Source organism: Tripterygium wilfordii, chromosome 9, assembly GCF_013401445.1.
Source record: "Tripterygium wilfordii isolate XIE 37 chromosome 9, ASM1340144v1, whole genome shotgun sequence".
In the NCBI taxonomy this organism is placed as follows: Eukaryota; Viridiplantae; Streptophyta; class Magnoliopsida; order Celastrales; family Celastraceae; genus Tripterygium; species Tripterygium wilfordii.
This window is the reverse complement of record NC_052240.1, coordinates 13908676-13932016: the sequence shown is the minus strand read 5'-3', so window position 1 is coordinate 13932016 and position 23341 is coordinate 13908676. Positions and strand designations below refer to the sequence as shown.

Sequence of the window (23341 nt, the reverse complement as noted above, 5' to 3'; positions counted from 1 at the left end):
TGATTGAGTCTCACCCAAATCTATTTACTAGGCCTAGGTATCATTGACGATAAGCGACCCCCTAATGAAGAACAAAGTCTTGAGGATAAATTAATGTAAGAACTTTGAAATAGAGCGAGCCCAGAGAGGACAATATTGTTGCAAGTGTGCAACCAATATGCATGAAGCTCCAAAAATAACAGCTCTTCTCACATATGCCTCTCTGTGATGGCAAAGCTCGCTGCATGAAAAACCATGGAATTTTAAAGTGGTAGAAGAACAGCTCTTCGGCCCATTTTTACTATTTTAGGCTAAGTTATTAAGGGATTTTCATCTTTTCGAGCCTTCTAAGCGAACTTAACACTGGTAAAGCCCACTTTGTTGCTTTGAGAATTTGAGTTTGAAGTTTTAAGGCATTTCAGCCCACTGGACTATTTCAGCCCATTATTACTATTCTATGGCTAATTATTAAAGGACTCTCAGCCATTGGGCCTTCAAAGTTTAGTTTTACAGTTGTAAGAAAATTAGATGGCCGTTCTATAACCAACACTCTTCACTTTTTAAAAAATATCTTAAAAGGGGGAGTCTTTATTTCTTTTGAAAAAAATAAAATAAAAGGGACGTTGCAGAGTCCTACTCTTACGGAAATATTTGAGAGAAGAAAAGGGAACGTTGCAGGCAGTAGTCCTAATTTTCCCGATCCTAATTCCTAATTTTCTTCTTTCGTTCTTGAGGCGGTCACCTCTCTATGGAATGGCTATTCTTTAAATCTTCTCTTGAATCTTCAAATTTCAGCGAGATAGGGACGAGATCTCCGGAACCACTATGGGGAGTTCATCCAGTTTTCACTGGATGAACTGTTCGGAAGGCCAGAAGCAGTTCCAAGTTCCAACATCTTCTGAGGTCGATTCTACGAATCTTCCATCTCGAAATCTCAAGATTAGGTGAAATCCTTCAAAAGCAACAGTCTCTGTTGAGGAAAGAAGGGGAAGAGGAGGTTCCCTATAAAATCAGAAACTTATGTAAGTCGAACACTCTCTTCATTCTATCTGTTAGTCTAGTTGGTAGCAATCTACGGATTCGCAGCTATATAGGTTAATCAGTCTATCCCCATTCCCGTATCGGGTAAGGGTTCCCTTTCTTCTTTGCGTTCGATTAGGGTTCCTGCCTTCGCATAATTGGGTCAATCACCGGCGATATAGGGTTTGCGATAACTGGGACCGCTGTTGCGGCATCGCCGATGATTGACCCGATGAGATTCTGACCGAGGATCCGAATGTCGCCAGAATCTGTACGTATTCTCTTTGGTTCTTTGACTTTACATGTTGACCTCCGGGTATTCCGTACAACCTCTTGGTCGTGTAATTGTATGAAAGAATAATTCTGTGTTTTAGCTGGAAAATCTTGAGACCCTAATTTTGGAAAATATGGTTCATGTTGGGATGATTTTGGATTTATATGTTCATCGAAACGCAACCCTCTTTATTACACGATGATTTCAATTTGGTCATATCAGAAGCGAATATCTTATGAAAAAGGCAGTCTATTGTTGAGGTTTGCATGGATAAGTTTAATTTGCATGGCAAGAACAACCGCTCAGTAAATCTATGGATGTTTTGAACATTATGCAACAAAGAGGCTTTTGTGTGTCTTTGATTGAACTTTTGTATGTGTTCTCTTTGCTTTGTTTTGACATTTCGTTTTTTGCATTGCTTACATGTTGATGCCTTGGACGGTGTAAATGGTACCATTTTTGGCTGTACAAATTTTTGTGCCTCTTTTTTTTGTGGTTCCCATGAAGAGCTTGATGTTGTGCTTGAGGCGGAAATTCTGGTGTCCATAATTTGAGTTAAGAACTAGTTCTGGAAAATATGGTTCATGTGGGGATGATTTTTTATTTACTCAATGACATATGTTTGGAAAAACTCCAGCCTCTAAATTGCATAATGATCTTCAATTTGGTCTTATCATCAACTGTAACTATAAATTTGAATGAATATCTTATGAAACTGACAATGGGTTGTTGGCCTTTCCGTACATAAGTTAAGCATGGCCCCAGTAAATTAATGGAAGTTTTGAACTTATGCAATAAAAGAGGCTTTTGTTTGTCTAGACATGTGTTGTCGGGAGGAACTTCTGTACGTGTTCTCTTTGCTATGTGCAAATTTGACATTTTTTTGCGTTGTTTACATGTGGAAGTCTTGGACGGTGTACTTTCTTGGTCGTGCAAGTGTATTTTTATGTGGTTTTTTTTTTCTTCTGTGGGTTTCTGTGAACAGCTTAATATTGTGCTTTAGCTGAAAAATCTGGTTCATGTGGGGGTTGATTTTGGATTTGCTCAATGACATGTGTTTATACAAATATTAGCCTCTCTATTGCATAATGATTTTCGATTTGGTCGTATCAGGCTATGAATTTGATCTTATGAAACTGGCAATGGGAGTGCATATGTTTAAGCTTGACCACAATACATTTATGGAAGTTTGGAACATTTTGCAATAAAAGAGCCTTTTGTTTGTCTAGACATGTTTCGTTGGGCAGAACTTCTGTACATACTGAGCTTTCTTTATGGAGGTATCTTATTATACATCGTTTAGGCTCTAGCTTAAACTATAGTTCCAAGAAATTTTGCTAGAGAAACTAATAACTTGAGGGACATGGAATAGAGATAATTCTTGATAACACATGCAGGACATGAACAAAATATACTTTCTGAGTGGCTGGAAGAGTGTATGCACTACAATTTCCAAAGTTGGTTGAGGAAGTTGTCAAGGACAGCCAGCACCTAAGACATTTAATTGGTATTTGTGAAGGTAATTTTATGATTCATCTTTGTTATGATTTCATGTTAGTAGCCTTTTTGGCTCCCCCTAGTCCCATAGTGGTGGTCACCTTCTTCTTTGAGTTGACTAATTTTAATTTATAAGCTGAGCACACTTTGAACGTCATGAATGAAAATTTATTATTATTCTAGGCATTTCATTCTTTTTTCCTTTTCCAGAATATATGCATCTACCATTATTTACTTGTCTATTAGCAACGCTAATGGTCATTTAGCTACCTTCTCCTCTTCGGTTGTGGTAATTTAACTACCAGTCAGTCATCATCATTATCAAAGATTTTGTTTCAAACAATGTTGGGGTGGGCTACATAACTAATTAGTGAGAAATGAGAAGTTTTTGAGAATCTGTGTACAGAAAAGAAAACGGGCTATTGTGTTATCTTAGTTCTTTTTTTGTGATTCACTATTCTCCAAGATTCTTCTGCAGCTCGAAGGCAAGTTGGAGAAACTTCTCTAAATGATAAAAGCTCAAGATCACATCAGATAATCCAACTGGTAAGCCTAATCGATATTTAGGAATTTTACCTGTTGGTGCTTCCTTTCCCTCAAGCTCTTCAGGAGCTGGAGTCTGTACCTTCTATGGTAACTTTTTTAAGGGTTTTTGATAATCTAGTACAGTTATTTATATATCCACATCTCTCTAGTATTTTTTGCAATGTCTGTATGTGTGTGTGATTTTTTTGGTATTACAGGAGATAGCCCTTGTGCTTGGCCAGGAAGACAGTTCATTTCTTTCCATTATATTATAATGATGTACTAGTATCTCATTTAAATGTCCATGCATGAAACTAACGTCTTAAGTTGAAAATCATTCTTTTCATTATAGACTATTCAGTGTAGTCTCCGGGAAAATACAGGGTGTTTGAAGTCTTTTTTAGCAAGTTTGGTATGTCTACAAGTTCTCTTCAAACTTAGGATAATTGACAATATGCAACAATTTTATATTTCATGTTTCCCCCACCCCACCCACTGTACTTATCTATGTTTTTCGTGGCATCGAGGCCTTCCTGGGATATTGGTTTGCTTTGTCCAATCAATCTAATTATTCCTTTGTCTGCCGTTGGTGAGCTAATCTGTGTATTTCTCTTGTGCTTTTAGTTATTGGTTGTGATTACATAAATGTCTTCAATTTTGCAGCTCAGTTTCTTTGCTTAACTGGCTTCAAAAGATGTCTTCTTTTAAAAATGCCATCCTTAGAAGGGCTCACAAGGAGCGAGCTCAACCGTGAGCAATGTCACCTTCTTTTTTTTTGCCATTTCGTGTGATTGGAATTTTTGCCTTAAATTAAATGAAGTTGATGCCACGCAATCGAGGAAGAAGTTCGGACTTCTTGAGAAACACAAGGACTATGTCGTTCGTGCAAAAGCGTATCACAAGAAAGAGGGGACGTTACGGGTCAAGTTATTTGATGCTATTCGTTATATATCTCGCATTGATGATAGCTGTGTAGGTTTTAACTGAATTATTATTGTTTAATTTGTGCTCATTCCCTTTTATGTATGTTGTCTGGGCTTGTTTCTTTTGCAGAGGCTCAGGGATAAAACGGCTTCTAGGAACCCAGATGAATTCTATTTCAAATTGATCAAAACTAAAACTGTTGATGGAGTTCATAAACCTGAGTAATATACTGAGCAGTCGGTTTTCATGAGCTACTGGTGGTTTATTGCGGGAGCTTGGCAAATAAATACACTCATGAAGAACTTATGTTGATGAAGACCCAAGATATTGGATATATTCTTCAGAAATTGCAGAGCGAGAAGAAGGTGATTTTCTTGTTTTTTCTGTTTCTTGGAAAGTGAAAGTTTCTGATTCGCTTGTCAATGTTAATAATTGTAATGCTGCAGAAAATAGAAAAGCTAACTGCTGTGCTGCACTCACTTGGCAGTCAGCGATCCAACAGACATGTTTATTATGTTGATGAAGACCCAAGGATTCTTCAGAAATTGCAGAGCGAAAAGAAGGTGATTTTCTTGTTTTGTCTGTTTTTTGGAGAGTGAAAATTTTCTGATTCTTTTGTCAATGTTAAATAATTGTAATGCTGCAGAAAATAGAAAAGCTAACTGCTGTGCTGTGCTGTGCTGCACTCACTTGACAGTCTGCCATCCAACAGACATGTTAATTATGCAGAAGACAGGTTTGACTTCCTTGTTTCTAGTTGGTATATCTTGTCAAGTGGCAACTGCTTTTTCAAGCTACCGTTGACGAGAAAGAATTTTGAAGCTTTGTTTTCCCTTAGACTAAATTAGGGAGCATAGATGAACAAGGAATATTTTTTTATGCTCCATTTGGTCATGCTTGCTTTTGGTCGGTCGAGGTTCATAGCACTAATCTGATTGTTGTTAATATGATTAGCCTATTATTACTAAGTGTTCAGCATATCGAATGTAAAGTATGATTTGGTAGGCATGTAACATTATATGAAACATCCCTGCTAAAGGTATGATTGTCAGCGTTTGTCCGAAATTGCAAATAAAGTTAAAAGGGCAGGAGTTTTTAATCGAAGCACCAAATGATGTGGAAGAAGATCTAAGAACATGAAGGAAATTATGAACGAAAGATTCTATTGAATCAAAAAATGAAACTTGGTGTTCTAACTAAGCAGCATCATAGTTGATGAAGTGAAGTTCTGTATTGGTGTTGATATTAATTATGATATTTTCATATTGACGGCCCCTTGGAGTTCTCCAGTTTCCAGTGATGCCTATTGAAAAGTTTTCCATCACTTTAAAGCATGCTCTTTGGTCTAGAATGAAACAAGAAAATGTTTGATATTATTAGCTTACACATACGCCACCTTCTGAGCTCTTTTTGTTTATTATGGTATGGATTTATAGAAGCTTCTCACATTGAACTTGGATACTTTTGGATCTTTGGTTAAGATGAAAGCCCAGAATATCTGATTATTCTTTAAACATTGTAGGAAGTTTGCTCCTTTTTTGTTGCTGTTTTTATGTGGGTTCCTGTGAATAGCTTAATGTTGTAGCTGAAAATTTTGGTGTCCAAAATTTGAATTGGTAACTAATTCACTAAGATATGGTTCATGTAGACGATGATTTTGGATTTACTCAATGACATGTTTGGACAAACTCTAGCCCCTTTATTGCATAATGATCTTCAATTTGGTGAATTTGAAATGATTATCCTATGACTGGCAATGGGTTGTTGTCATTTGCATGCAAAGTTTAAGCGTGGCCGCAATAAATTATGGAAGTTTTGAAGGTTACACAATAAAAGAGGTTTTTGTTTGTCTACACATGTCTTGTTGGGTGGACTTCTACACTCGCAAATTTGACATTTTTGTGTACATGTGGGAGTCTTGGACGTTGTAAACGATACAATTCTTGGTCGTGCAAAATTTTGTGCTTTTTTGTGGGTTCCGATGAACAACTTGATTTTGTGCTAAAGGTGGATTATCGGATGTCTGTAATTTGAATTAAGAACTAGATCAGAAAAATATGGTTCATTGGGGGATTATTTTTTATTTGCTCAATGACGCGTATGTTTGGACAAACTCTAGCCTCTAAATTGCATAATGATCTTGAATTTGGTCTTATTATCAATATAACTATGAATTTGAAAGGAATATCTTGTGAAACTGGTATTGGGTTATTGCCCTTTCTATACATAAGTTAAGCATGGACACAGTACATTTATGGAAGTTCTGAACTTACGCAATAAAAGAGGCTTATGTTTGTCCAAACATGTGTCATTGGGCGGAACTTCTATACATTTTCTCTTTGCTATGTGCAAATTTGACATTTATTTTTTTTGCGTTAACATGTGGAAGTCTTGGACAATGTACTCAGTAAAATTTTTGATCGTGCAAGTGTATTTTTATGCATTTTTTGTGGGTTCCTACGAACAGCTTAATGTTGAGCTTTAGCTGGAAAATTTGGTGTTGGAACTAGTTCACAAAGATATGGTTCATGTGGGGGATGATTTTGGATTTGCTCAATGGCATATGTTTATATAAACACTATCCTCTCTATTGCATAATGATTTTCAATTTGATCGTATCAACCATAGCTATGAATTTCAAAAGAATATCTTATGAAATTGTCAATGGGTGGTTGCCCTTTGAGTTGTTGCCCATTACATGCAAAATTTAAGCATGGCCATAGTGAATTTATTTCAGTTTGAAAGGTTATGCAGTAAAAAGGCTTATGTTTGTCTAGACGCGTCATTGGGCGGACCTTCTGTACGTGTTTTCTTTGCTATGCGTAAATTTGACATTTTTTTATGTACATGTGGAAGTCTTGGACGTTGTAAACCGTATAATTATTGGTGGTGCGAATTTTTGTGCTCTTTTTTTGTGTGTTCCCATGAACAGCTTGATGTTGTGTTTGAGGTGGGAAATCTAGTGGAAAGTGATCACTAGGGACAGAAAACTATTTTATGCATTAGCTACATTTTTCACCGTATAAGCAGGTCATTGGTTCACATCTTTAAATTGAGTTTCTGTTAACTTGCTCATTATTTCTTATTCTGAATGATGACTGCTATTTCTTTTCTTATTATGTTTAGCATATCTTCTTTTTTACTATCTATACGATTCTATGTGAAGAAGTAGATTGGCCACGTTGACTGATTTTGTGTTCCGCTACTGTGTAAGTGCATGATTGGGTTCGCTCAATATATACATTTTTCTCTTGAACAGGACAACCTTCTCGCAACTTTTTGAATTCAGTCTCTGTCAAAATGGATGGATGATGTTGAAGGTGGTCCTTGGGTTAATTGTCTCTCTGTTCATATTTAATGCTTTGATGTAAAGTTTTGATTGTCATGCGAGATATTATTGGTGAGAAAACAAAAATGTTATTATTACTCCAGATAACTGGCTGAAAATAGAGCCATGTGAAAATGGAGGATTGGCGGATATAGAGTTGGAGAGATGTGGAGGAGGAGGGCCTTAAGAGGTGAAATGGATGAGAGTTCACTGGGATTATTAGTATTGTTAACTTTTCAAGTTGGTTGGTTTTATTTAAACCGTCTATGGTGGACTGGTTATGTCGATGTGGTGTGAAGTTGAAGGAAGAAATTGAATTCTAAGGCTTAACGTGTTTCCTTTCAGAAGTTTAAATTTCGATTGGAGGCTATTTCATCTATAATTTTGCAGGTGGTAAAAAGAGTTGGATGCAATATTGGACTATGGAGAAGCTAATCCTGTTACCAATTGTATGACTGAAAGGGGTTTACCTTCTTTCCTTGATCAAAGCGTTTGTCCAATTTATGAGATTTAAATTTGCTAAATTGTGGTACTGTGTGACTGACTGACTTCTCTAACGTCATTTCTGAACATAAGTTAGGCCCACTTCAATATCCAAACAACCGAGTAGGCGAGTACGCATTACTCGCAATCGTTTGTCTAGAGAGGTACAGAAGCCCGGTTGTGGTGCGTTTTGGGCCACAATAAATTTGTTAATTTTCTTTATTATTTTTATTTAAGAAAAATATTGCCTATTAATATACTTAAATTCGTTAGGACAAATATAGACATCATATTGAGAGAGGAAAAAATTGTGGCCCAAAGTGGTGTGCCAATACAAACAAGTAATTATTTTGAAAATGGACAAAACCAAACAAAAACAATTATTAGATAAAAAAACAACAAATGTTGCTCTGATTTCTTCAGCGGCCGGTCGGTGCATTCAAAACGTGATTTTCGTCGAATTATATTGATTTCCTTGAGCATCGTATCATATCTGTCCCAGTCCAAATCTTGATAACAATATCTCCGTAGGATTGCATTTAGATAAGGTTTACGTACACTGGCCACACTGGCCTTGTTATGTCCAAGAGTAGTGTGGAACAATCTCTACGGTTTGGTCCGATAGAGATTCACCACTAGGTTATTATCCAAATAATTAAGCACATTGTTTACGTTTGATCTTTCATTTCTACTTCACTTATAGAAGTCTACTAGTTGCTATAATTTTCAAGAAAATAAAGTCCAACTCCTACCACATTCGGCCTAACACACATAGTTTTCCTATTTAGCTCTTTCACGAGCCCCTACACAACCCCTAGGCACTTCCCATCTAGCTATTAGGAGCTATTCAATTTCCTCACACTAGTTTAGGCCACGTCAAGAGCCAATTAGCCAAACAAAGAGGCGAATTTTGTTATTTAAGAATGTATGGTGAGCTTAATTAAACTACTTGGTTTTCGAAAGACGTTGTTGAGCTTCTGAAAGTACCAAGTTTTTTTTGTTAGTTATCAACCGATTGTAAGAATTGCACTTGACTCATTTAAACAAGTATTGCTGGAGTTCTCAAAATTCCGAGTGAATTTTTTGGATATCCGATGTAGACTTGGGTTAAGACAAACTATTTTAAATTCATTGTATAAATTGCTTATTTTTCTTAAAAAAAAAAGAAACAATACCTAAATAGAAGCATAATTAAGCAATTAAAAATAAGCAACTTCAACTAGTGTAATTGTCTCACATGCACATGATATATATGATAGATATAAGGAAATTGATTTATATATTTTAAACACATGCACGAGGGATAGGAAATTGACAAGACTACCCCTGATAAACCAAGTAATTTGTAATTCTGCCACAACTCTTTCTATAAATCTATCTCCTGATATGAACTCTTAAGCTCTGAGCCCTCAAGTAGAAGAAATATGGAAGCTTTGAGATTCATCTTCAGGCTTTCTTTTGCTTTGTTGGTGATGGTGCTGCACAATAAGCATCATCAAGCAAATGGTGCACTACACTCTCATACACAATTATTGGTTGATGAGGCTAACAACGATGGTCCTTACCTTGGTTTGGTCATTCCAAACCTTTTTGAGATGAACCCTCTTCTTCAATCTCCAAGCTTTGTTTCCTCCAACTTCTACATAGATGCTTATGGTGATTCATGATTTATTAGCATGATTTTTTTTCCAGATATATATATACAAAACAACACACACGAACACACTCTTTTTCTTAGTAACTGAGTAACCACTCAACTTAGAGTCCTTCCAACAGTTGAGTGAGCGTAAATCTCGGAGGCTGTCAGAATAGCCCGCACCACATTGGTGACAAGTAAGATTGGACTAAAGTCCATGCGGGTAAGAGTCCGAAAGTGGGACAAGCTGACGAAACCAAGATTCGATCCATAAGGAAATATCCCAGTTGGTTGGTTTGAACTTCCAATCTCAGACACCGAAAACCCTAATTTCAGAGAGATGACCAATTAGGTTATCGCTAAGTGGTTACACACTATACTCTCTTTTTATTTGGAAAACAACAATGACCATCTTTTTTTTTTTTTTTTTTGCTTTGTTCTAAATGTAGGAAGAAGATTTCGCTTTGGAACAATTGGTGATAAGAAAGTAATACTAGTCATGACAGGACTAAGCATGGTACTAATTACTAATTTTCCTCTCTTTTTTTGTCATTTTTAATTATATTGTCTAGACATTGATGGGCAATTGATATTATACAGATAAATGCAGCGATAACCACACAGTTGTTGTTGGGTTTATTCAGTATAGAAGGAGTGGTTCATTATGGAATTGCTGGAAATGCAAATCCATCCCTCAATATTGGAGACGTCACCATTCCTAAGTATTGGGCTCACACTGCTCTATGGAATTGGCAGGTATTTTCTGTCCATATACATACATAAGGACATGTATATATACATCTGTGTGTACGTATAAACATGTACATAAGGACATTTAATGATGTATTCGTGCAGAGGTATGGACAAGGGCCTGAAAATGAGCTGGCCCTTGAATCAAATGGAGACTACACGAGAACAGTTGGATACATAAAGTTTGCAAATTACACCACAAACATTACAGGCGGCAGCTCATTTGACAACTCGTTGAACAATGTATGGTACCAACCAGAAGAAGTATTCCCCATAGATGGCACCCCAGAGGATAGGGAACATGCCTTTTGGGTCCCCGTTGACTCAAATTATTTTAGCATCTCAAAGAAACTGGAGGTAAATTAACAGCAGTTATACGGATCCCACTATTTTTTTTGTTGAGTCAAACGCACACGATTGCACATGGATCATGTGCGTCATCTCAGCATTTGATATAGCCGGGACAAAAAACATTGAGATTCTTAGCATTTTCCGTAAATTAATTAGCATTACAAACTTGAGAAATTATATTACTGGCTTGTTGTTTTGTTGTGGTGACCAGGGATTGAAGCTAGAGGCGTGTCTGAACGCGACGACTTGTTTGTCAGACGCACCAAAAGTGGCGAGGGTGGAGCGAGGAACAAGCGCTAGCATATACCTGGACAATGCTGCGTATCGTAGCTTCATATATGGTAAATTCAATGTGAGTCCTGTAGATATGGAGAGTGCATCAGTGGCATTGATATGCTATCAACAAAAAGTTCCTTTCATCACTATTAGAGCTTTGTCTGACCTTGCTGGTGGTGGCTCTGCTCACTCTAATGAGGCTGATACCTTCATCAATCTCGCGGCCAACAATTCTGTCACGGTTGTCGTGGCATTTATCGAGCAACTTTCAGTATCTGAAGCCTTGGTTGCTAGCCCTCCTTATATATCTAAGATGGCATAACCATAACCATAACCATAACCATAACCATAGCCATCCCATCTTGTTTTGGCTATGCAAATAAGGGATTAAATAAAGAATTATTGTAGAAGCAATGCAAATTGAACTCTTTTTAGGTGATGAATTCAAATTCTACGGACCAAGAACATTCAAGGAGAAACTCAATTCCCATCCCTCTATGCTAAATCCTCATGATTGCTTTCTCCTTTGCAGGGACCATAAGCCTTGCAGCAGAAAACATAATAGATAAAATTAACCAGGCTCAAGACAAAAAGAATCCCATAATAGTAATCATAGTGGCCCTTGTTGATGTCGCTTGGAACCCAACTCCCTGCTCCTCCTGTTTTGGTACTTTTATCGACCACATTCACAATGAAACTTGCTAACAAGTTTGCAACAGCCAATCCTAATAAATGAAGATTGGAAGCAATGCTTGACATGCTTTTGGGCAACTCTGAATAAAATAACTCGTTCTGCCCAATTGCGCCAAAGGCCTCAGCCAAGCCAAGCAGCACATAATGCGGCACTAGCCACATTGCAGACATCTGCACAATTGCTTGTGTTCTATCCGAAGATACTTCCTTCATTGCTATTGAACGCCGAATAGACTCTACAATGGCAAGTACTGCCATGGACATGCCAGAGAAAAAAATTCCAACCCCGATTTTACGTTTCAGGCAAAGACAAACTGGTCTCCCTTTGATTCTTGATGCCAAGGGGAGGATGATACGATCGTAAAGGGCAACCGATGCTGCTAAAGAGAGAAACAAAAATACTGTGAAGGAGCCTGCAGGGATCTCGAAGTTTGAAGTAATGTGCCGATCCATGGAGGATGCCTGGAATACTAGAAAAGAGGCTTGACTTGTATTCACAGACATCAAGACTCCTGCAAACCAAATTGGGATTACTTTGATTAGTGCTTTTAGCTCTTCTACTTTATCAACAGTGCAAAGACTCCATGGATTTGAAGCACTGCCATCAGGGTTCAAATCCTCTTGAGGATTTCTTGTGACACATGCTCTGTTTAGATATCTGAGACAAAGAAAGGAAACACTCATCAGACATCCAACAGCTCATGCACGCCTACAAACTGAAGTCATGAAGCAAAAATGGATGCTATCAATGTAGTGAAGAAGAACGAAAAGTGATTCACAAAACAATGCATAGTTTGAAGAAACTACCGCAAACCGTCTCAAACATTGAGATCTATAACAAGCTCTACCAAATACCAACCAACCATTTGAGCATTCAAAATGCAAAACCAAACTGTTAACATATGATGATAATCATCTGAAGATACCTTAGTTTCTCACTTGGTACAAGAAGCATTGATTCCTTCCCATGATAATATATTTCATCAGAAGCAAGGTCTGATAACTGGATATGTCTATTCCGATAAGAGGCTACAAGAACATGAGCAAACCCAGTGACCAAGCTTGCTTTGTCTTTCGACTTGACATACCAGCAAGAAGCCAAAAAGAAAGAAAGAGCTGAGAAGAACATGAGCACCACAGGGACTCCAAAACCAACCTTCCACCCTAGGTTTTCTTGAATGTACACAATACAAGTGAATGCAACAATTAGAGAAACTGCTACAGAAACATAGTACCAGCTGAAGTAGCTCTCCAAGGTTCTCGAATTTTTCCTTTTTTCTCTATTCACCAATTGATCTGCCCCAAAGGCTAAGGAAGATGACCTTATACCTCCGGATCCTATTGACATGATTCCAAAACAAATATATGGAAGACTAGAAGTTGGGACATTGTTGGAGATTGACAACTGTCACTAAATTGATCGCATGGAGGAGGCCTTGCTCCTGGAAACATGGCTGTTGACCACAAAAGAGCCATCCCCTGCAACACAAAAACTCAACAGCTTTAGTGCAATGTATGCCACAGTATATGACATTGTTCTATACTCCAATAGAAGTTCGATATTAGTTCCATTTTCTTTGATACTCCGTCTGGTCCCTGATTGTTCATAAAATAGAGGAAGCAGAACTCGGTTGCCTTACGTAAAGGAATGTGACAAAATTCGGAACATAGATTGAATATGCAATTGAACCTACCATTTTCAAGTGAACTACCCTGCTCTTTAGGGTCCTTTGAAATTTCCGCGGGCTAGCATTGATTTATCTGGTTTAATAACAAATTCTGATGCATCTGCTTCATAGTTTATAAGAAAGTTTTTTGTGTCATATTTCAGAGCAAATGGGACCCAAATTACACATAACAAGATCACACCAACATAAGAAGTGCTTTATCACTGGGTAAACAGTAGGAGACCTAGAATATGATTTAAGATCAAACTTTATCTAGTCAACATAAAAAGTAAACAAGTAGTACACTTCTCCAAGTTTATTCGACATTTATCAATTTTGATGAAAGATGAGGTTTTAACTTCTAATTTTGAAAGAACAAGTAGCTTGGAAAAACTGGCCAAATTTCTCTACATATCAGTCAATGTTGCGACTTTAACCTGCTATCAGAGCTGTATAATTTTGACCACGGCATATGAGTGTTGAACACCCAAATGCATAGTGTATCAAACCCATCTCAGAATGGATACAACTAAGCAATTAAAATCAAGAGCCTTAAGCAAGAAGCAGCAAAAACAGTATAAAAGAATACCAGAAGGCTTGCAATGGATCCAAAGGCAATCATGCGGTAGCGACCCACATAAGAATCAGCAAGAAAAGCCCCAATGATCGGCATCAAATTGGTGGCAGCAGACCACAAGAAGTGTATGTTGGCTGCTGAGGTATTTTCCAATCGGTACTCCCTTGTCAAATACAGAACCATGTTTGGCAAGACACCGTAACTTGCTACCTTCTCAAATGACTCATTCACTGTCATAAAAATTGAAGGCAACCCATTAAAAACCACAAGAACCCAAGCATTGCATAAATGGAACCCACGAATGCCAATATTGTGTACATAATACATACAAGTGTTACCGATCAGAAGGGCATATATATGTTGGAGAAAAAAAATTTAAAGGCAACCCATTGTTCTTCATTCAAAACACAATCACAAATGGAAATATTCTGTGTGGTGAATCTAGATTTCTAAATGTATAGCTGCACATAGGAAAGCAATGTTTTTGGTTCACCTATGATGAAAAATAAGGCTCTGAAGCCACCAGTTTGTTTGCTGATATTCAATAGTGGCTCTCTGATGGCCTTCTCTCCATCGATCTTCATATTGGGTTCTTCACCACTTAATTTGCACACCCAACATAAACAAGGAGAGCTAGAGGAGAGAATCAAACGAAAAAATCAAAAAATAAAGATAGGAAGTACTACGAAATTAAATAATGGGTGAGAAAGATTAAATTAAGGAGAGTGCACCCAATGATTTGCTGAGAAAGATAAAACAAGGAAAGAAACACATACAATAAAAAACAGAAAGAGATTCGCAAAAAGGATTGAGACAGATATGATGGTGATTTTTGAACTAATTTATTTACAATGAAATTATTGCCAACGACAAGTGCGCCGGCCATTATACCTGCTCATGTTTTTCTAATTTTATTAAGAAATTTCTTGTCATCCCACAGACCAACGCCATCTCCATCGCATTCTCCCCAGACTCCACGGCTCCACCACCAGTCCTTGCCCCGACTCCAACTAGTACTACTTCTCCGTCGCCCTCTCCAGTGATGACACCACCAGCACTTGCGCCTGCTCCGTCGAGTCCTCCACCAGCATCTGCTGCATATCCCGCCATTAGCTTTAACTTCGACTTCTGTTTTGCAGCGGATGCCATTAGGGGAATCGAATCGATATCAAGACTTGAATTAATTGATTTTATAATTATGGACTTATGGCCCATTGGGCCTTCAGGCGGGCCATATAGAAGACCCCGCAACCTCAATTGACCAATTGAGACATGGGTCGAGGTCCAGCGCAGGAAGATAGCATAGGGAAGCATTCGTACACACTAGGCTCAGCAAGCGCCCATCTCGCAAATTGCACAGGGAAATAGAAGACCCTGCAACCCCCAATGACGAGTTGAGACTTGGGCCGAGACCCGGTGTGGAAAGATAACACAGGATGACATTCGCATACACTAGGTTGAGCAAGCGTCAATCTCACGAATTGCGATAATGAAAAAACTCATGGGATTTGAACTCACGACCTCCCACTTATCCTAAAAGTTACCATGATCTCAACCCCCGTTATTCATTGCTTAGTGTGTCTGCTATGCTTATGAGTTATGAGTGACAAACCTTTGAAAAAGGTTCCCTGTTATAAATTGCTCTTTTTTGTAATTGTTTTGGCTATGCAAATAAGGAATAAATAAAGACTTATACAATAAGCATTAAGCAATGCAAATTGAACTCTTTTTAAGTGATGAATTCAAATTCTAAACACTCTGAATAGCATGGCCTACGAATATACTTTATTTTCCTTGCATATTTAAGAAAATATCATTACAAATGATCTCCTTCACTACCTACTCTTTCAAATGCTAAATCCTTATGATTGCTTTCCCCTTTGCAGGGACCATAAGCCTTGCAGCAGACAACATAATAGAGAAAATTAACCATACTCAGTACAAAAAGAATCCCATAATAGTAATCATAGTGGCCCTTGTTGATGTCGCTTGAAACCCAACTCCCTGCTCCTCCTGTTTTGGTACTTGTATCGACCACATTCACGATGAAACTTGCTAACAAGTTTGCAACAGCCAATCCTAACAAAGAAATATTGGAAGCAATGCTTGACATGCTTTTGGGCAACTCTGAATAAAAGAACTCGTTCTCCCCGATCGCGACAAAGGCCTCAGCCAAGCCAAGCAGCACATAATGCGGCACTAGCCACATTGCGGACATGTGCCCAACTGCTTGTGTTCTATCTGAAGCTCCTTCCTGCATTGCGATTGAACACAGAATATACTCTACAACAGCAAGTACTGCCATGGACATGCCAGAGAGAAAAATTCCAACCCCCATTTTACATTTCAGGCTGAGACGAACTGGTCGCCCTTTGATTGTTGATGACAAGGGGAGGATGATACGATCGTAGAGGGCAACTGCTGCTGCTAGAGAGAGAACATAAAATACGAAAAAGGAGCCTGCAGGGATCTCGAAGTTTGAAGTAATGTGTCGATCCATGGAGGATGCCTGGAGTATTAGAAAAGAGGATTGACTTAAATTAACAAACCTCAAGACTCCTGCAAACCAAAATGGGATTACTTTGATTAGTGCTTTTAGCTCTTCTACTTTATCGACAGTACAAAGAATCCATGGATTTGAAGCACTGCCATCAGGGGTCAAATCCTCATGAGGATTTCTAATGACACATGCTTTGTTTAGACATCTGAGACAAAGAAAGGAAACACTCATCAGACATCCAACAGCTCATGCACGCCTACAAACTGAAGTCATGAAGCAAAAATGGATGCTATCAATGTAGTGAAGAAGAACGAAAAGTGATTCACAAAACAATGCATAGTTTGAAGAAACTACCGCAAACCGTCTCAAACATTGAGATCTATAACAAGCTCTACCAAGTACCAACCAACCACGTGAGCATTCAAAATGCAAAACCCAGCTTTTAACATATGATGATAATAATCTGAAGATACCTTAGTTTCTCGCTTGGTACATGAAGCATTGATTCCTTCCCGTGATAATACATTTCATCAGTCACAAGGCCTGATAGCTGGATATCCCTATTCCTATAAGAGGCTACAAGAACATGAGCAAACCCAGTGACCAAACTTGCTTTGTCTTTCAACTTGACATACCAGCAAGAAGCCAAAAAGAAAGAAAGAGTTGAGAAGAACATGAGCACCACAGGGACTCCAAAACCAACCTTCCACCCCAGGTTTTCTTGAATGTACACAACACAAGTGAGTGCAACAATTACAGAAACTGATACAGAAAAATAGTACCAGCTGAAGTAGCTCTCCAAAGTTCTCGAACTTTTCCTTTTTTCTCTATTAACCAACTGATCTGCCCCAAAGGCTAAGGAAGATGACCTTATACCTCCGGCTCCCACTGACATGATTCCAAAACAAATATATAAGACTAGAAGTTGGGACATTGTCGGAGATTCACAACTGTCACTAAATTGATTGCATGGAGGAGGCCTTGCTCCTGGAATCATGGCTGTTGACCACAAAAGAGTCATCCCCTGCAACACATAAACTCAACAGCTTTAGTGGAATATATGCCACAGTATATGACATTTATTGTTCTATACTCCAATAGAAATTCAATATTAGTTACATTTTCTTTGATACTCCGTCTGGTCCATGATTGGTCATAAAATAGAGGAAGCAAGAACTTGGTTGCCTTACGTAAAGGAATATGACAAAATTCGGAACATAGATTGAATATGCAATTGACTCTACCATTCAAATATGAACTTGATGCAGCTCCCGTAAGTGCTGGCCAATTCCACAAAATAACAGAAATACAAGTAACCAGCAGATCAAGCCAACTACAAATCACCTCAAGGAAATGCCACAGATGGCTACTACTAGATAACTTCAATCGTCCAAAACAAGACATCAACAACTAATCTCCAGCAAAGATATACAAATCCATAGCTAACTAATCTGTAAACACAATAAGAAGGAGATACAAAATCAAGAGAGTAAGGAGATTGCGAACCCACAGGAAGAACCCCCAATACCGATTGATGCTTGCTGCCGCCGGAGGAGTAGAGAACCTAAAAGACTAAGAACAAGAGTTCACCAAATATCAAAACTCTCCACCCAATCTCAGTTGCCTCGTATGTATCATTAGAAGGAGCCCTCCCTTGCTAAAGTTTGTGGACCTGGGCCCTAATTACTAATCAAATGGAGATGCTAGTTATTTCCAACCCAATGGGCTTTATAAACATAAGCCCTCTGCATCAACTCTCTCCGTCCCAAAAGAACTCGACTCCGTCGAGTAAACATTGACTTACATAAATTGGAATTGGAGCATGGTGTCCACCAGGATCCCAAACTCTCCAAGTAGCACCATTGCCTTGTTGTAGGTACTTCCTTAGTCCACAAAAGAAACACAAATTTTGCATGAGCCACTTAGCCAACCTGTTTGAGTTTCTAGGCAAGAACAAGTGACTACCATACAACTCATCTTGATCAAAGCAAAGACAAAACACCTGCATGGGTTGTTCCAAATATCCTGCTTCTTGTACTCTGTGAATGTCCCATATTGACTGCCTACTCAGCACTTGAAAGGCCCAGATCCAGTACAAGTTGCTCAAACTATTGACCCTTTCACCATCTGTGTGATAGATAATATAGAAGAATTGTCTCTGATGGTCATTATCACGCATTGTTAGCCGACTTTCACTGGGTATCAAGAAACAATATTTGTTCGGTTGCAGCAGTGTATCAGCAAGCAAATCCCAAGTCATACTTTCAGATAGTGATAGAGGAGTGAATAGCCTTGCCCAACTATCAAGCCTATTTTTAGTTTCACTCCACTGACTGTGTCCAGCCACCAGTCTTTCAAACAAAAAAAAAGGAGGCACGGTGATGCCCCAAGCAAGAGTAGTAGTATAAATTTTCACTAGGGAAAAATTTGCACGGCAAGAAAACATAATAAAAGAGCATGCCGCCATGTTGCAATGAACTAGAATTAACTCAATATTTTTCTGTAACATGTCAACCTTGTTAGGGAAGCATTCAGCCACTGTGGCATAAGCAGAGTGCTTACCAGGTTTGTGCCCCGTGAAGGATTGCTCCATTGGAAGGTCCACCTTCTTCTCTCCCAATACACATGCCAACGAAAGAATTGAAGGTGCCTTAATGACATAAAGAACATCCATCGAAGGCACACGAAGACCCTGAGAAAGTACCATCTCTGATTTGTTACCTTTTTGTGAAGCAACCATGTTTGCTTTGGCTTGTAACTGATTACCTCCATGTTGAACAGCTGACACAAGCTGAATTGCCTCACTGTTATTTTCAACTTCATGGGCTTCACAATTTGACTGAATCTTCGCATCCACAACTTCTTCTGGTGTCGCAGTCATTAGCCCATTTTGTTCAACAGTACCGAGCCCCTCCATAACCTCTTTCAATTGGCATTCATCCCGTACTACACCCTTACGATCATGTTTCGCAGAAAGGTTCTCCAACAACATGCCTACTTTGTTGGTCCAAGCACCCATTTGTTGACTTATGGATTGGAGCTCTTTGGAAATACCCCGGAGGATATCATCTTGCTGCATCTGGGGTATTATTGCGCTGTCATATGAGCACATTGACAGTTGAGTGCTAGGCGTTGAGGTAGATGCTCCATATGTAGTGCATCTTGAAGCAACAACTCGTTCAGGAATTTTATCAAACACATGGAAGGCCTCACACATATGCGCTGCCTTGCTGTCCTGAATGATTGATGGAGTATAACAATTACGTGCATCATAACCATGGGCTCTAAGATCATTCCCAGTGGAGGCATATCTAGCACCCCAATCGCGCGAATCTTGAAAAGGATAATCGCTCCAACTTTCTATGTCAGTTGGAGATCGGTGCTGGTAACGGCCTCGGACATCCCGATCATATGAATAATGTCTAACATATTGAGAGGAGTTGTACTCATTGTCTTGAACATCTACAAACCTACCATCCCCATAGTTCTTATCATCGTGAACGCAAGACCGATCATACCATCGGTTACTATCGTAGCTTGAATCAAACCCACCAGCTCTGGAGTCAGACTGAGGATGATTGTTGTGTTGTTCGAACAACTCAGCTTGGGCCTCAGGAGAGAGATCGTACCAAAGTTGGTTATAGCGCTGCTCGTACCACTCGGTTCTCTCGTCACGGGCGTGTTCATGCCCATAGAATCGGTGAGTGAGCTGATCCGGCACCTCTTCACAATGCCTACTCCAGTCTCCTGGATCGTGAGCAACAGAGTCCCAAATGCTCATTGCCTCTGATACCACTTTGATGCAGCTCCCGTAAGTGCTGGCCAATTCCACAAAATAACAGAAATACAAGTAACCAGCAGATCAAGCCAACTACAAATCACCTCAAGGAAATGCCACAGATGGCTACTACTAGATAACTTCAATCGTCCAAAACAAGACATCAACAACTAATCTCCAGCAAAGATATACAAATCCATAGCTAACTAATCTGTAAACACAATAAGAAGGAGATACAAAATCAAGAGAGTAAGGAGATTGCGAACCCACAGGAAGAACCCCCAATACCGATTGATGCTTGCTGCCGCCGGAGGAGTAGAGAACCTAAAAGACTAAGAACAAGAGTTCACCAAATATCAAAACTCTCCACCCAATCTCAGTTGCCTCGTATGTATCATTAGAAGGAGCCCTCCCTTGCTAAAGTTTGTGGACCTGGGCCCTAATTACTAATCAAATGGAGATGCTAGTTATTTCCAACCCAATGGGCTTTATAAACATAAGCCCTCTGCATCAGAACTATCCTGCTCTTTAGGGTCCTTAGAAATTTATGCAGGCTAGCATTGATTTATATGGTTTAAGTACAAGTTCTGATGCATCTGCTCCATAGTTTATAAGGAAATTTTGCTGTCTCATGTTTTAGAGCAAATGGACCCAAAGTACACATGACAAGATCACACCTACATAAGAAGTGCTTGATCACTGGGTAAACAGTAATAGACCTAGAACATGATTTAAGATCAAACTTTATCTAGTCGTTATAAATAAGTACACGAGAACTACACTTCTACAAGTTTATTTGACATTTTATCAAATTGTGGTGAAAGATGAGATTTTAATTTCTAACCTTCTCTACATATCAGTCAAGGCCGCAACCTTAACCTGCTATCGGAGCTGTGTTATTTTGACTATCGCATATCAGTTGTGAACACCCAAAATGTATACAACTAAGCAATTAAAATCAAACCCATCTCAGAATGGATACAACTAAGCAATTAAAATCAAGAGCATTAAGCAAGAAGAAGGAAAAACAGTACGAAAGAATACCAGAAGGCTTGCAATGGATCCAAAGGCAATCATGGGGTAGCGACCTACATAAGAATCAGCAAGAAAAGCCCCAATGATCGGCAACAAATTGGTGGCAGCAGACCACAAGAACAGTATGTTGACTGCTGTGGAATTTTCCAATCGGTACTCCATTGTTAAATAAAGAACCATGTTCGGCAAGAGACCATAACTTGCTACCTTCTCAAATGACTCGTTCACTGTCAAAAAATTAAAGGCAACCCATTAAAAAACACAAGAACCCAATCACAAATGGAACCCACGAATGTCAATATTGTGTACATGTTACATAATGCATATGTATGTATGTGTTACCAATCATAAATGCATATATATGTTGGTGAATAAAAAAAAATTAAAGGCAACCCATTGTTCTTCATTCAAAACCCAATCATAAATGGAAATACTGTGTACATAGGTCCGTGTGGTGAATTTAGATTTCTATATGCATAGCTGCACATAGGAAAGCAATGTTTTTGGTTCACCTATGATGAAAGGCAAGGTTTTGAAGCCACCCCTTCGTTCGTTGATCAAGAGTGGCTCTCTGATTGTCTCGTCTTGATCAATCCTCATATTTCCTTCTCTCAACCTGATTGTACAATCTCTTTTAACATATATAGACGCAGAATGAGTAGAGAGAGGACAGAAGAGCTTAATGAAGATCCTAACTCTCTTGGAGACAATTAAATGGCCATAAATGTACAAAAATTAAGGAGTGTGCACCTAGAAGGAAGGCACCCTATGATTTGCTGATCAATTTGGTATTATTTGAACACTAACCCAATGATTTAAAGAGATTAGCCAAATGATGGTGATTTTGGGGCCAATTCATTGACATTGACATCATTGCCTACGAAAATCCAGAAGGTGCATTCCTCACTATATCAACATTGCCAAATAGGAGTCAAAATCACAATATTTTTTTTGAGTTTACCTATAATGAAAGGCAAGGTTCTGAAGCCACCCTTCTGTTTGCTGACCAAGAGTGGCTCTTTGAGGGTCTTCTCTTCATCACTTGTCATGTTTGATTCTTCTCTCTTCACTCTGTAAAAACGTACAACCAACCAAGAAACAGAGAGAAGTGAAGCAGTATTTATACGTAACTCATGTGATTGCTATGGGAGTTGCAAGAAAATTGTACAAAATCATTTGAGGTTGGTGGAGATATTTTGACTTTTAACTAGTATTGGACTACAATACGCTGACATGGCCAATCATAAGGAAATAAAATATTACGGGGTGAGATATTTGTGAATATTCAACTCTAGCTTTGACTTTGACTTTGAGGTATTTTTTAGTTTAATTTTACACAAGAAATTAGTAGCAGTGGCAGAGGTAATCCTGACGTCTTGAGTTATGGGGGTCCCAATAATCTGTTAAAAGAAACATGTGCCGAAAAACAACAACAAAAAGGAAGGAAAAAACATTCAATCGCACACCAATACATGGAGGAACAACGCCTAACGCGATGCAGCGAAGCCCAAAGAGCATAACAAAATCACCGATTCACAAAGAACCACAATCACCGTATCGCGGTCAAAACAGTAAGAAAGGGTAAGGGAGAAGGGAAAGTGATCATGATTCTTTAGATGCATGTACATAATAGAGTAGCCAGTACCAGACACAAATTTGTAAGTCCCCTGAAAAATCAACCACCGTGTCCGACACTGCGAAATCTGAACAAGAACCCCGTCGCCAGCACTCGGTAAGTATCTATCGGGGTAATTGTGAGAGATTGCTGGAGAAATTGATGATTATGGACCTCTGGCCCATTAGGCCTTTAGGCGGAGCCTAGGAGCTAACTAATTGGACATCTTCATGAAGTAAATGGGCTAAGCCCATAGGACTTTGTGGCCCACATTTTCTACCTTTCTTCTTCATCAATGATTATTTTGCCCTCCTCTTCTAAAAGGCATTTTTTATGCAAAACCTAATTGTGCTAATCCCGAAGAAACACACTGAGTGTTACAAAATTCGGAGCTAATCATAGCTTTCTTTTCTTTCTATTATTCTTTGTGGAC

General features: G+C 38.7%; 2 protein-coding genes and 2 pseudogenes across 5 annotated transcripts; 2 read left to right on the top strand and 2 right to left on the bottom strand.

The window, feature by feature from the left end:
• The first annotated feature begins 604 nt into the window (after positions 1-604).
• On the top strand, positions 605-5494 carry LOC120005472 (annotated as a pseudogene).
• Positions 5495-9439: 3945 nt separating this feature from the next.
• Positions 9440-11486, top strand: LOC120005471 (5'-methylthioadenosine/S-adenosylhomocysteine nucleosidase). The gene is made up of 5 exons (XM_038855104.1): positions 9440-9686; positions 10116-10183; positions 10267-10422; positions 10522-10773; positions 10979-11486. The coding sequence occupies exons 1-5, from the start codon at positions 9455-9457 to the stop codon at positions 11363-11365; spliced, it is 1095 nt and encodes a 364-aa protein (XP_038711032.1). The 5' UTR covers positions 9440-9454; the 3' UTR covers positions 11366-11486.
• On the bottom strand, positions 11387-15121 carry LOC120005470 (annotated as a pseudogene).
• Positions 15122-15756: 635 nt separating this feature from the next.
• Positions 15757-22409, bottom strand: LOC120005258 (protein NRT1/ PTR FAMILY 1.2-like). 4 transcript variants are annotated; one of them, XM_038854797.1, is made up of 4 exons: positions 22255-22409; positions 21303-21520; positions 16954-17504; positions 15757-16685 (listed from the first exon to the last, which is right to left on the bottom strand). In XM_038854797.1, exons 1-4 carry the CDS (start codon positions 22340-22342, stop codon positions 15797-15799), a joined length of 1746 nt encoding a protein of 581 aa, XP_038710725.1. In that variant the 5' UTR covers positions 22343-22409; the 3' UTR covers positions 15757-15796. The 4 variants fall into 4 exon arrangements, with proteins under 4 accessions (XP_038710725.1, XP_038710726.1, XP_038710728.1 ...); XM_038854798.1 differs by lacking the exon at positions 22255-22409 and adding an exon at positions 21806-22047; XM_038854800.1 differs by lacking the exons at positions 21303-21520; positions 22255-22409 and adding an exon at positions 19043-19296.
• Between the last annotated feature and the right edge of the window lie 932 nt (positions 22410-23341).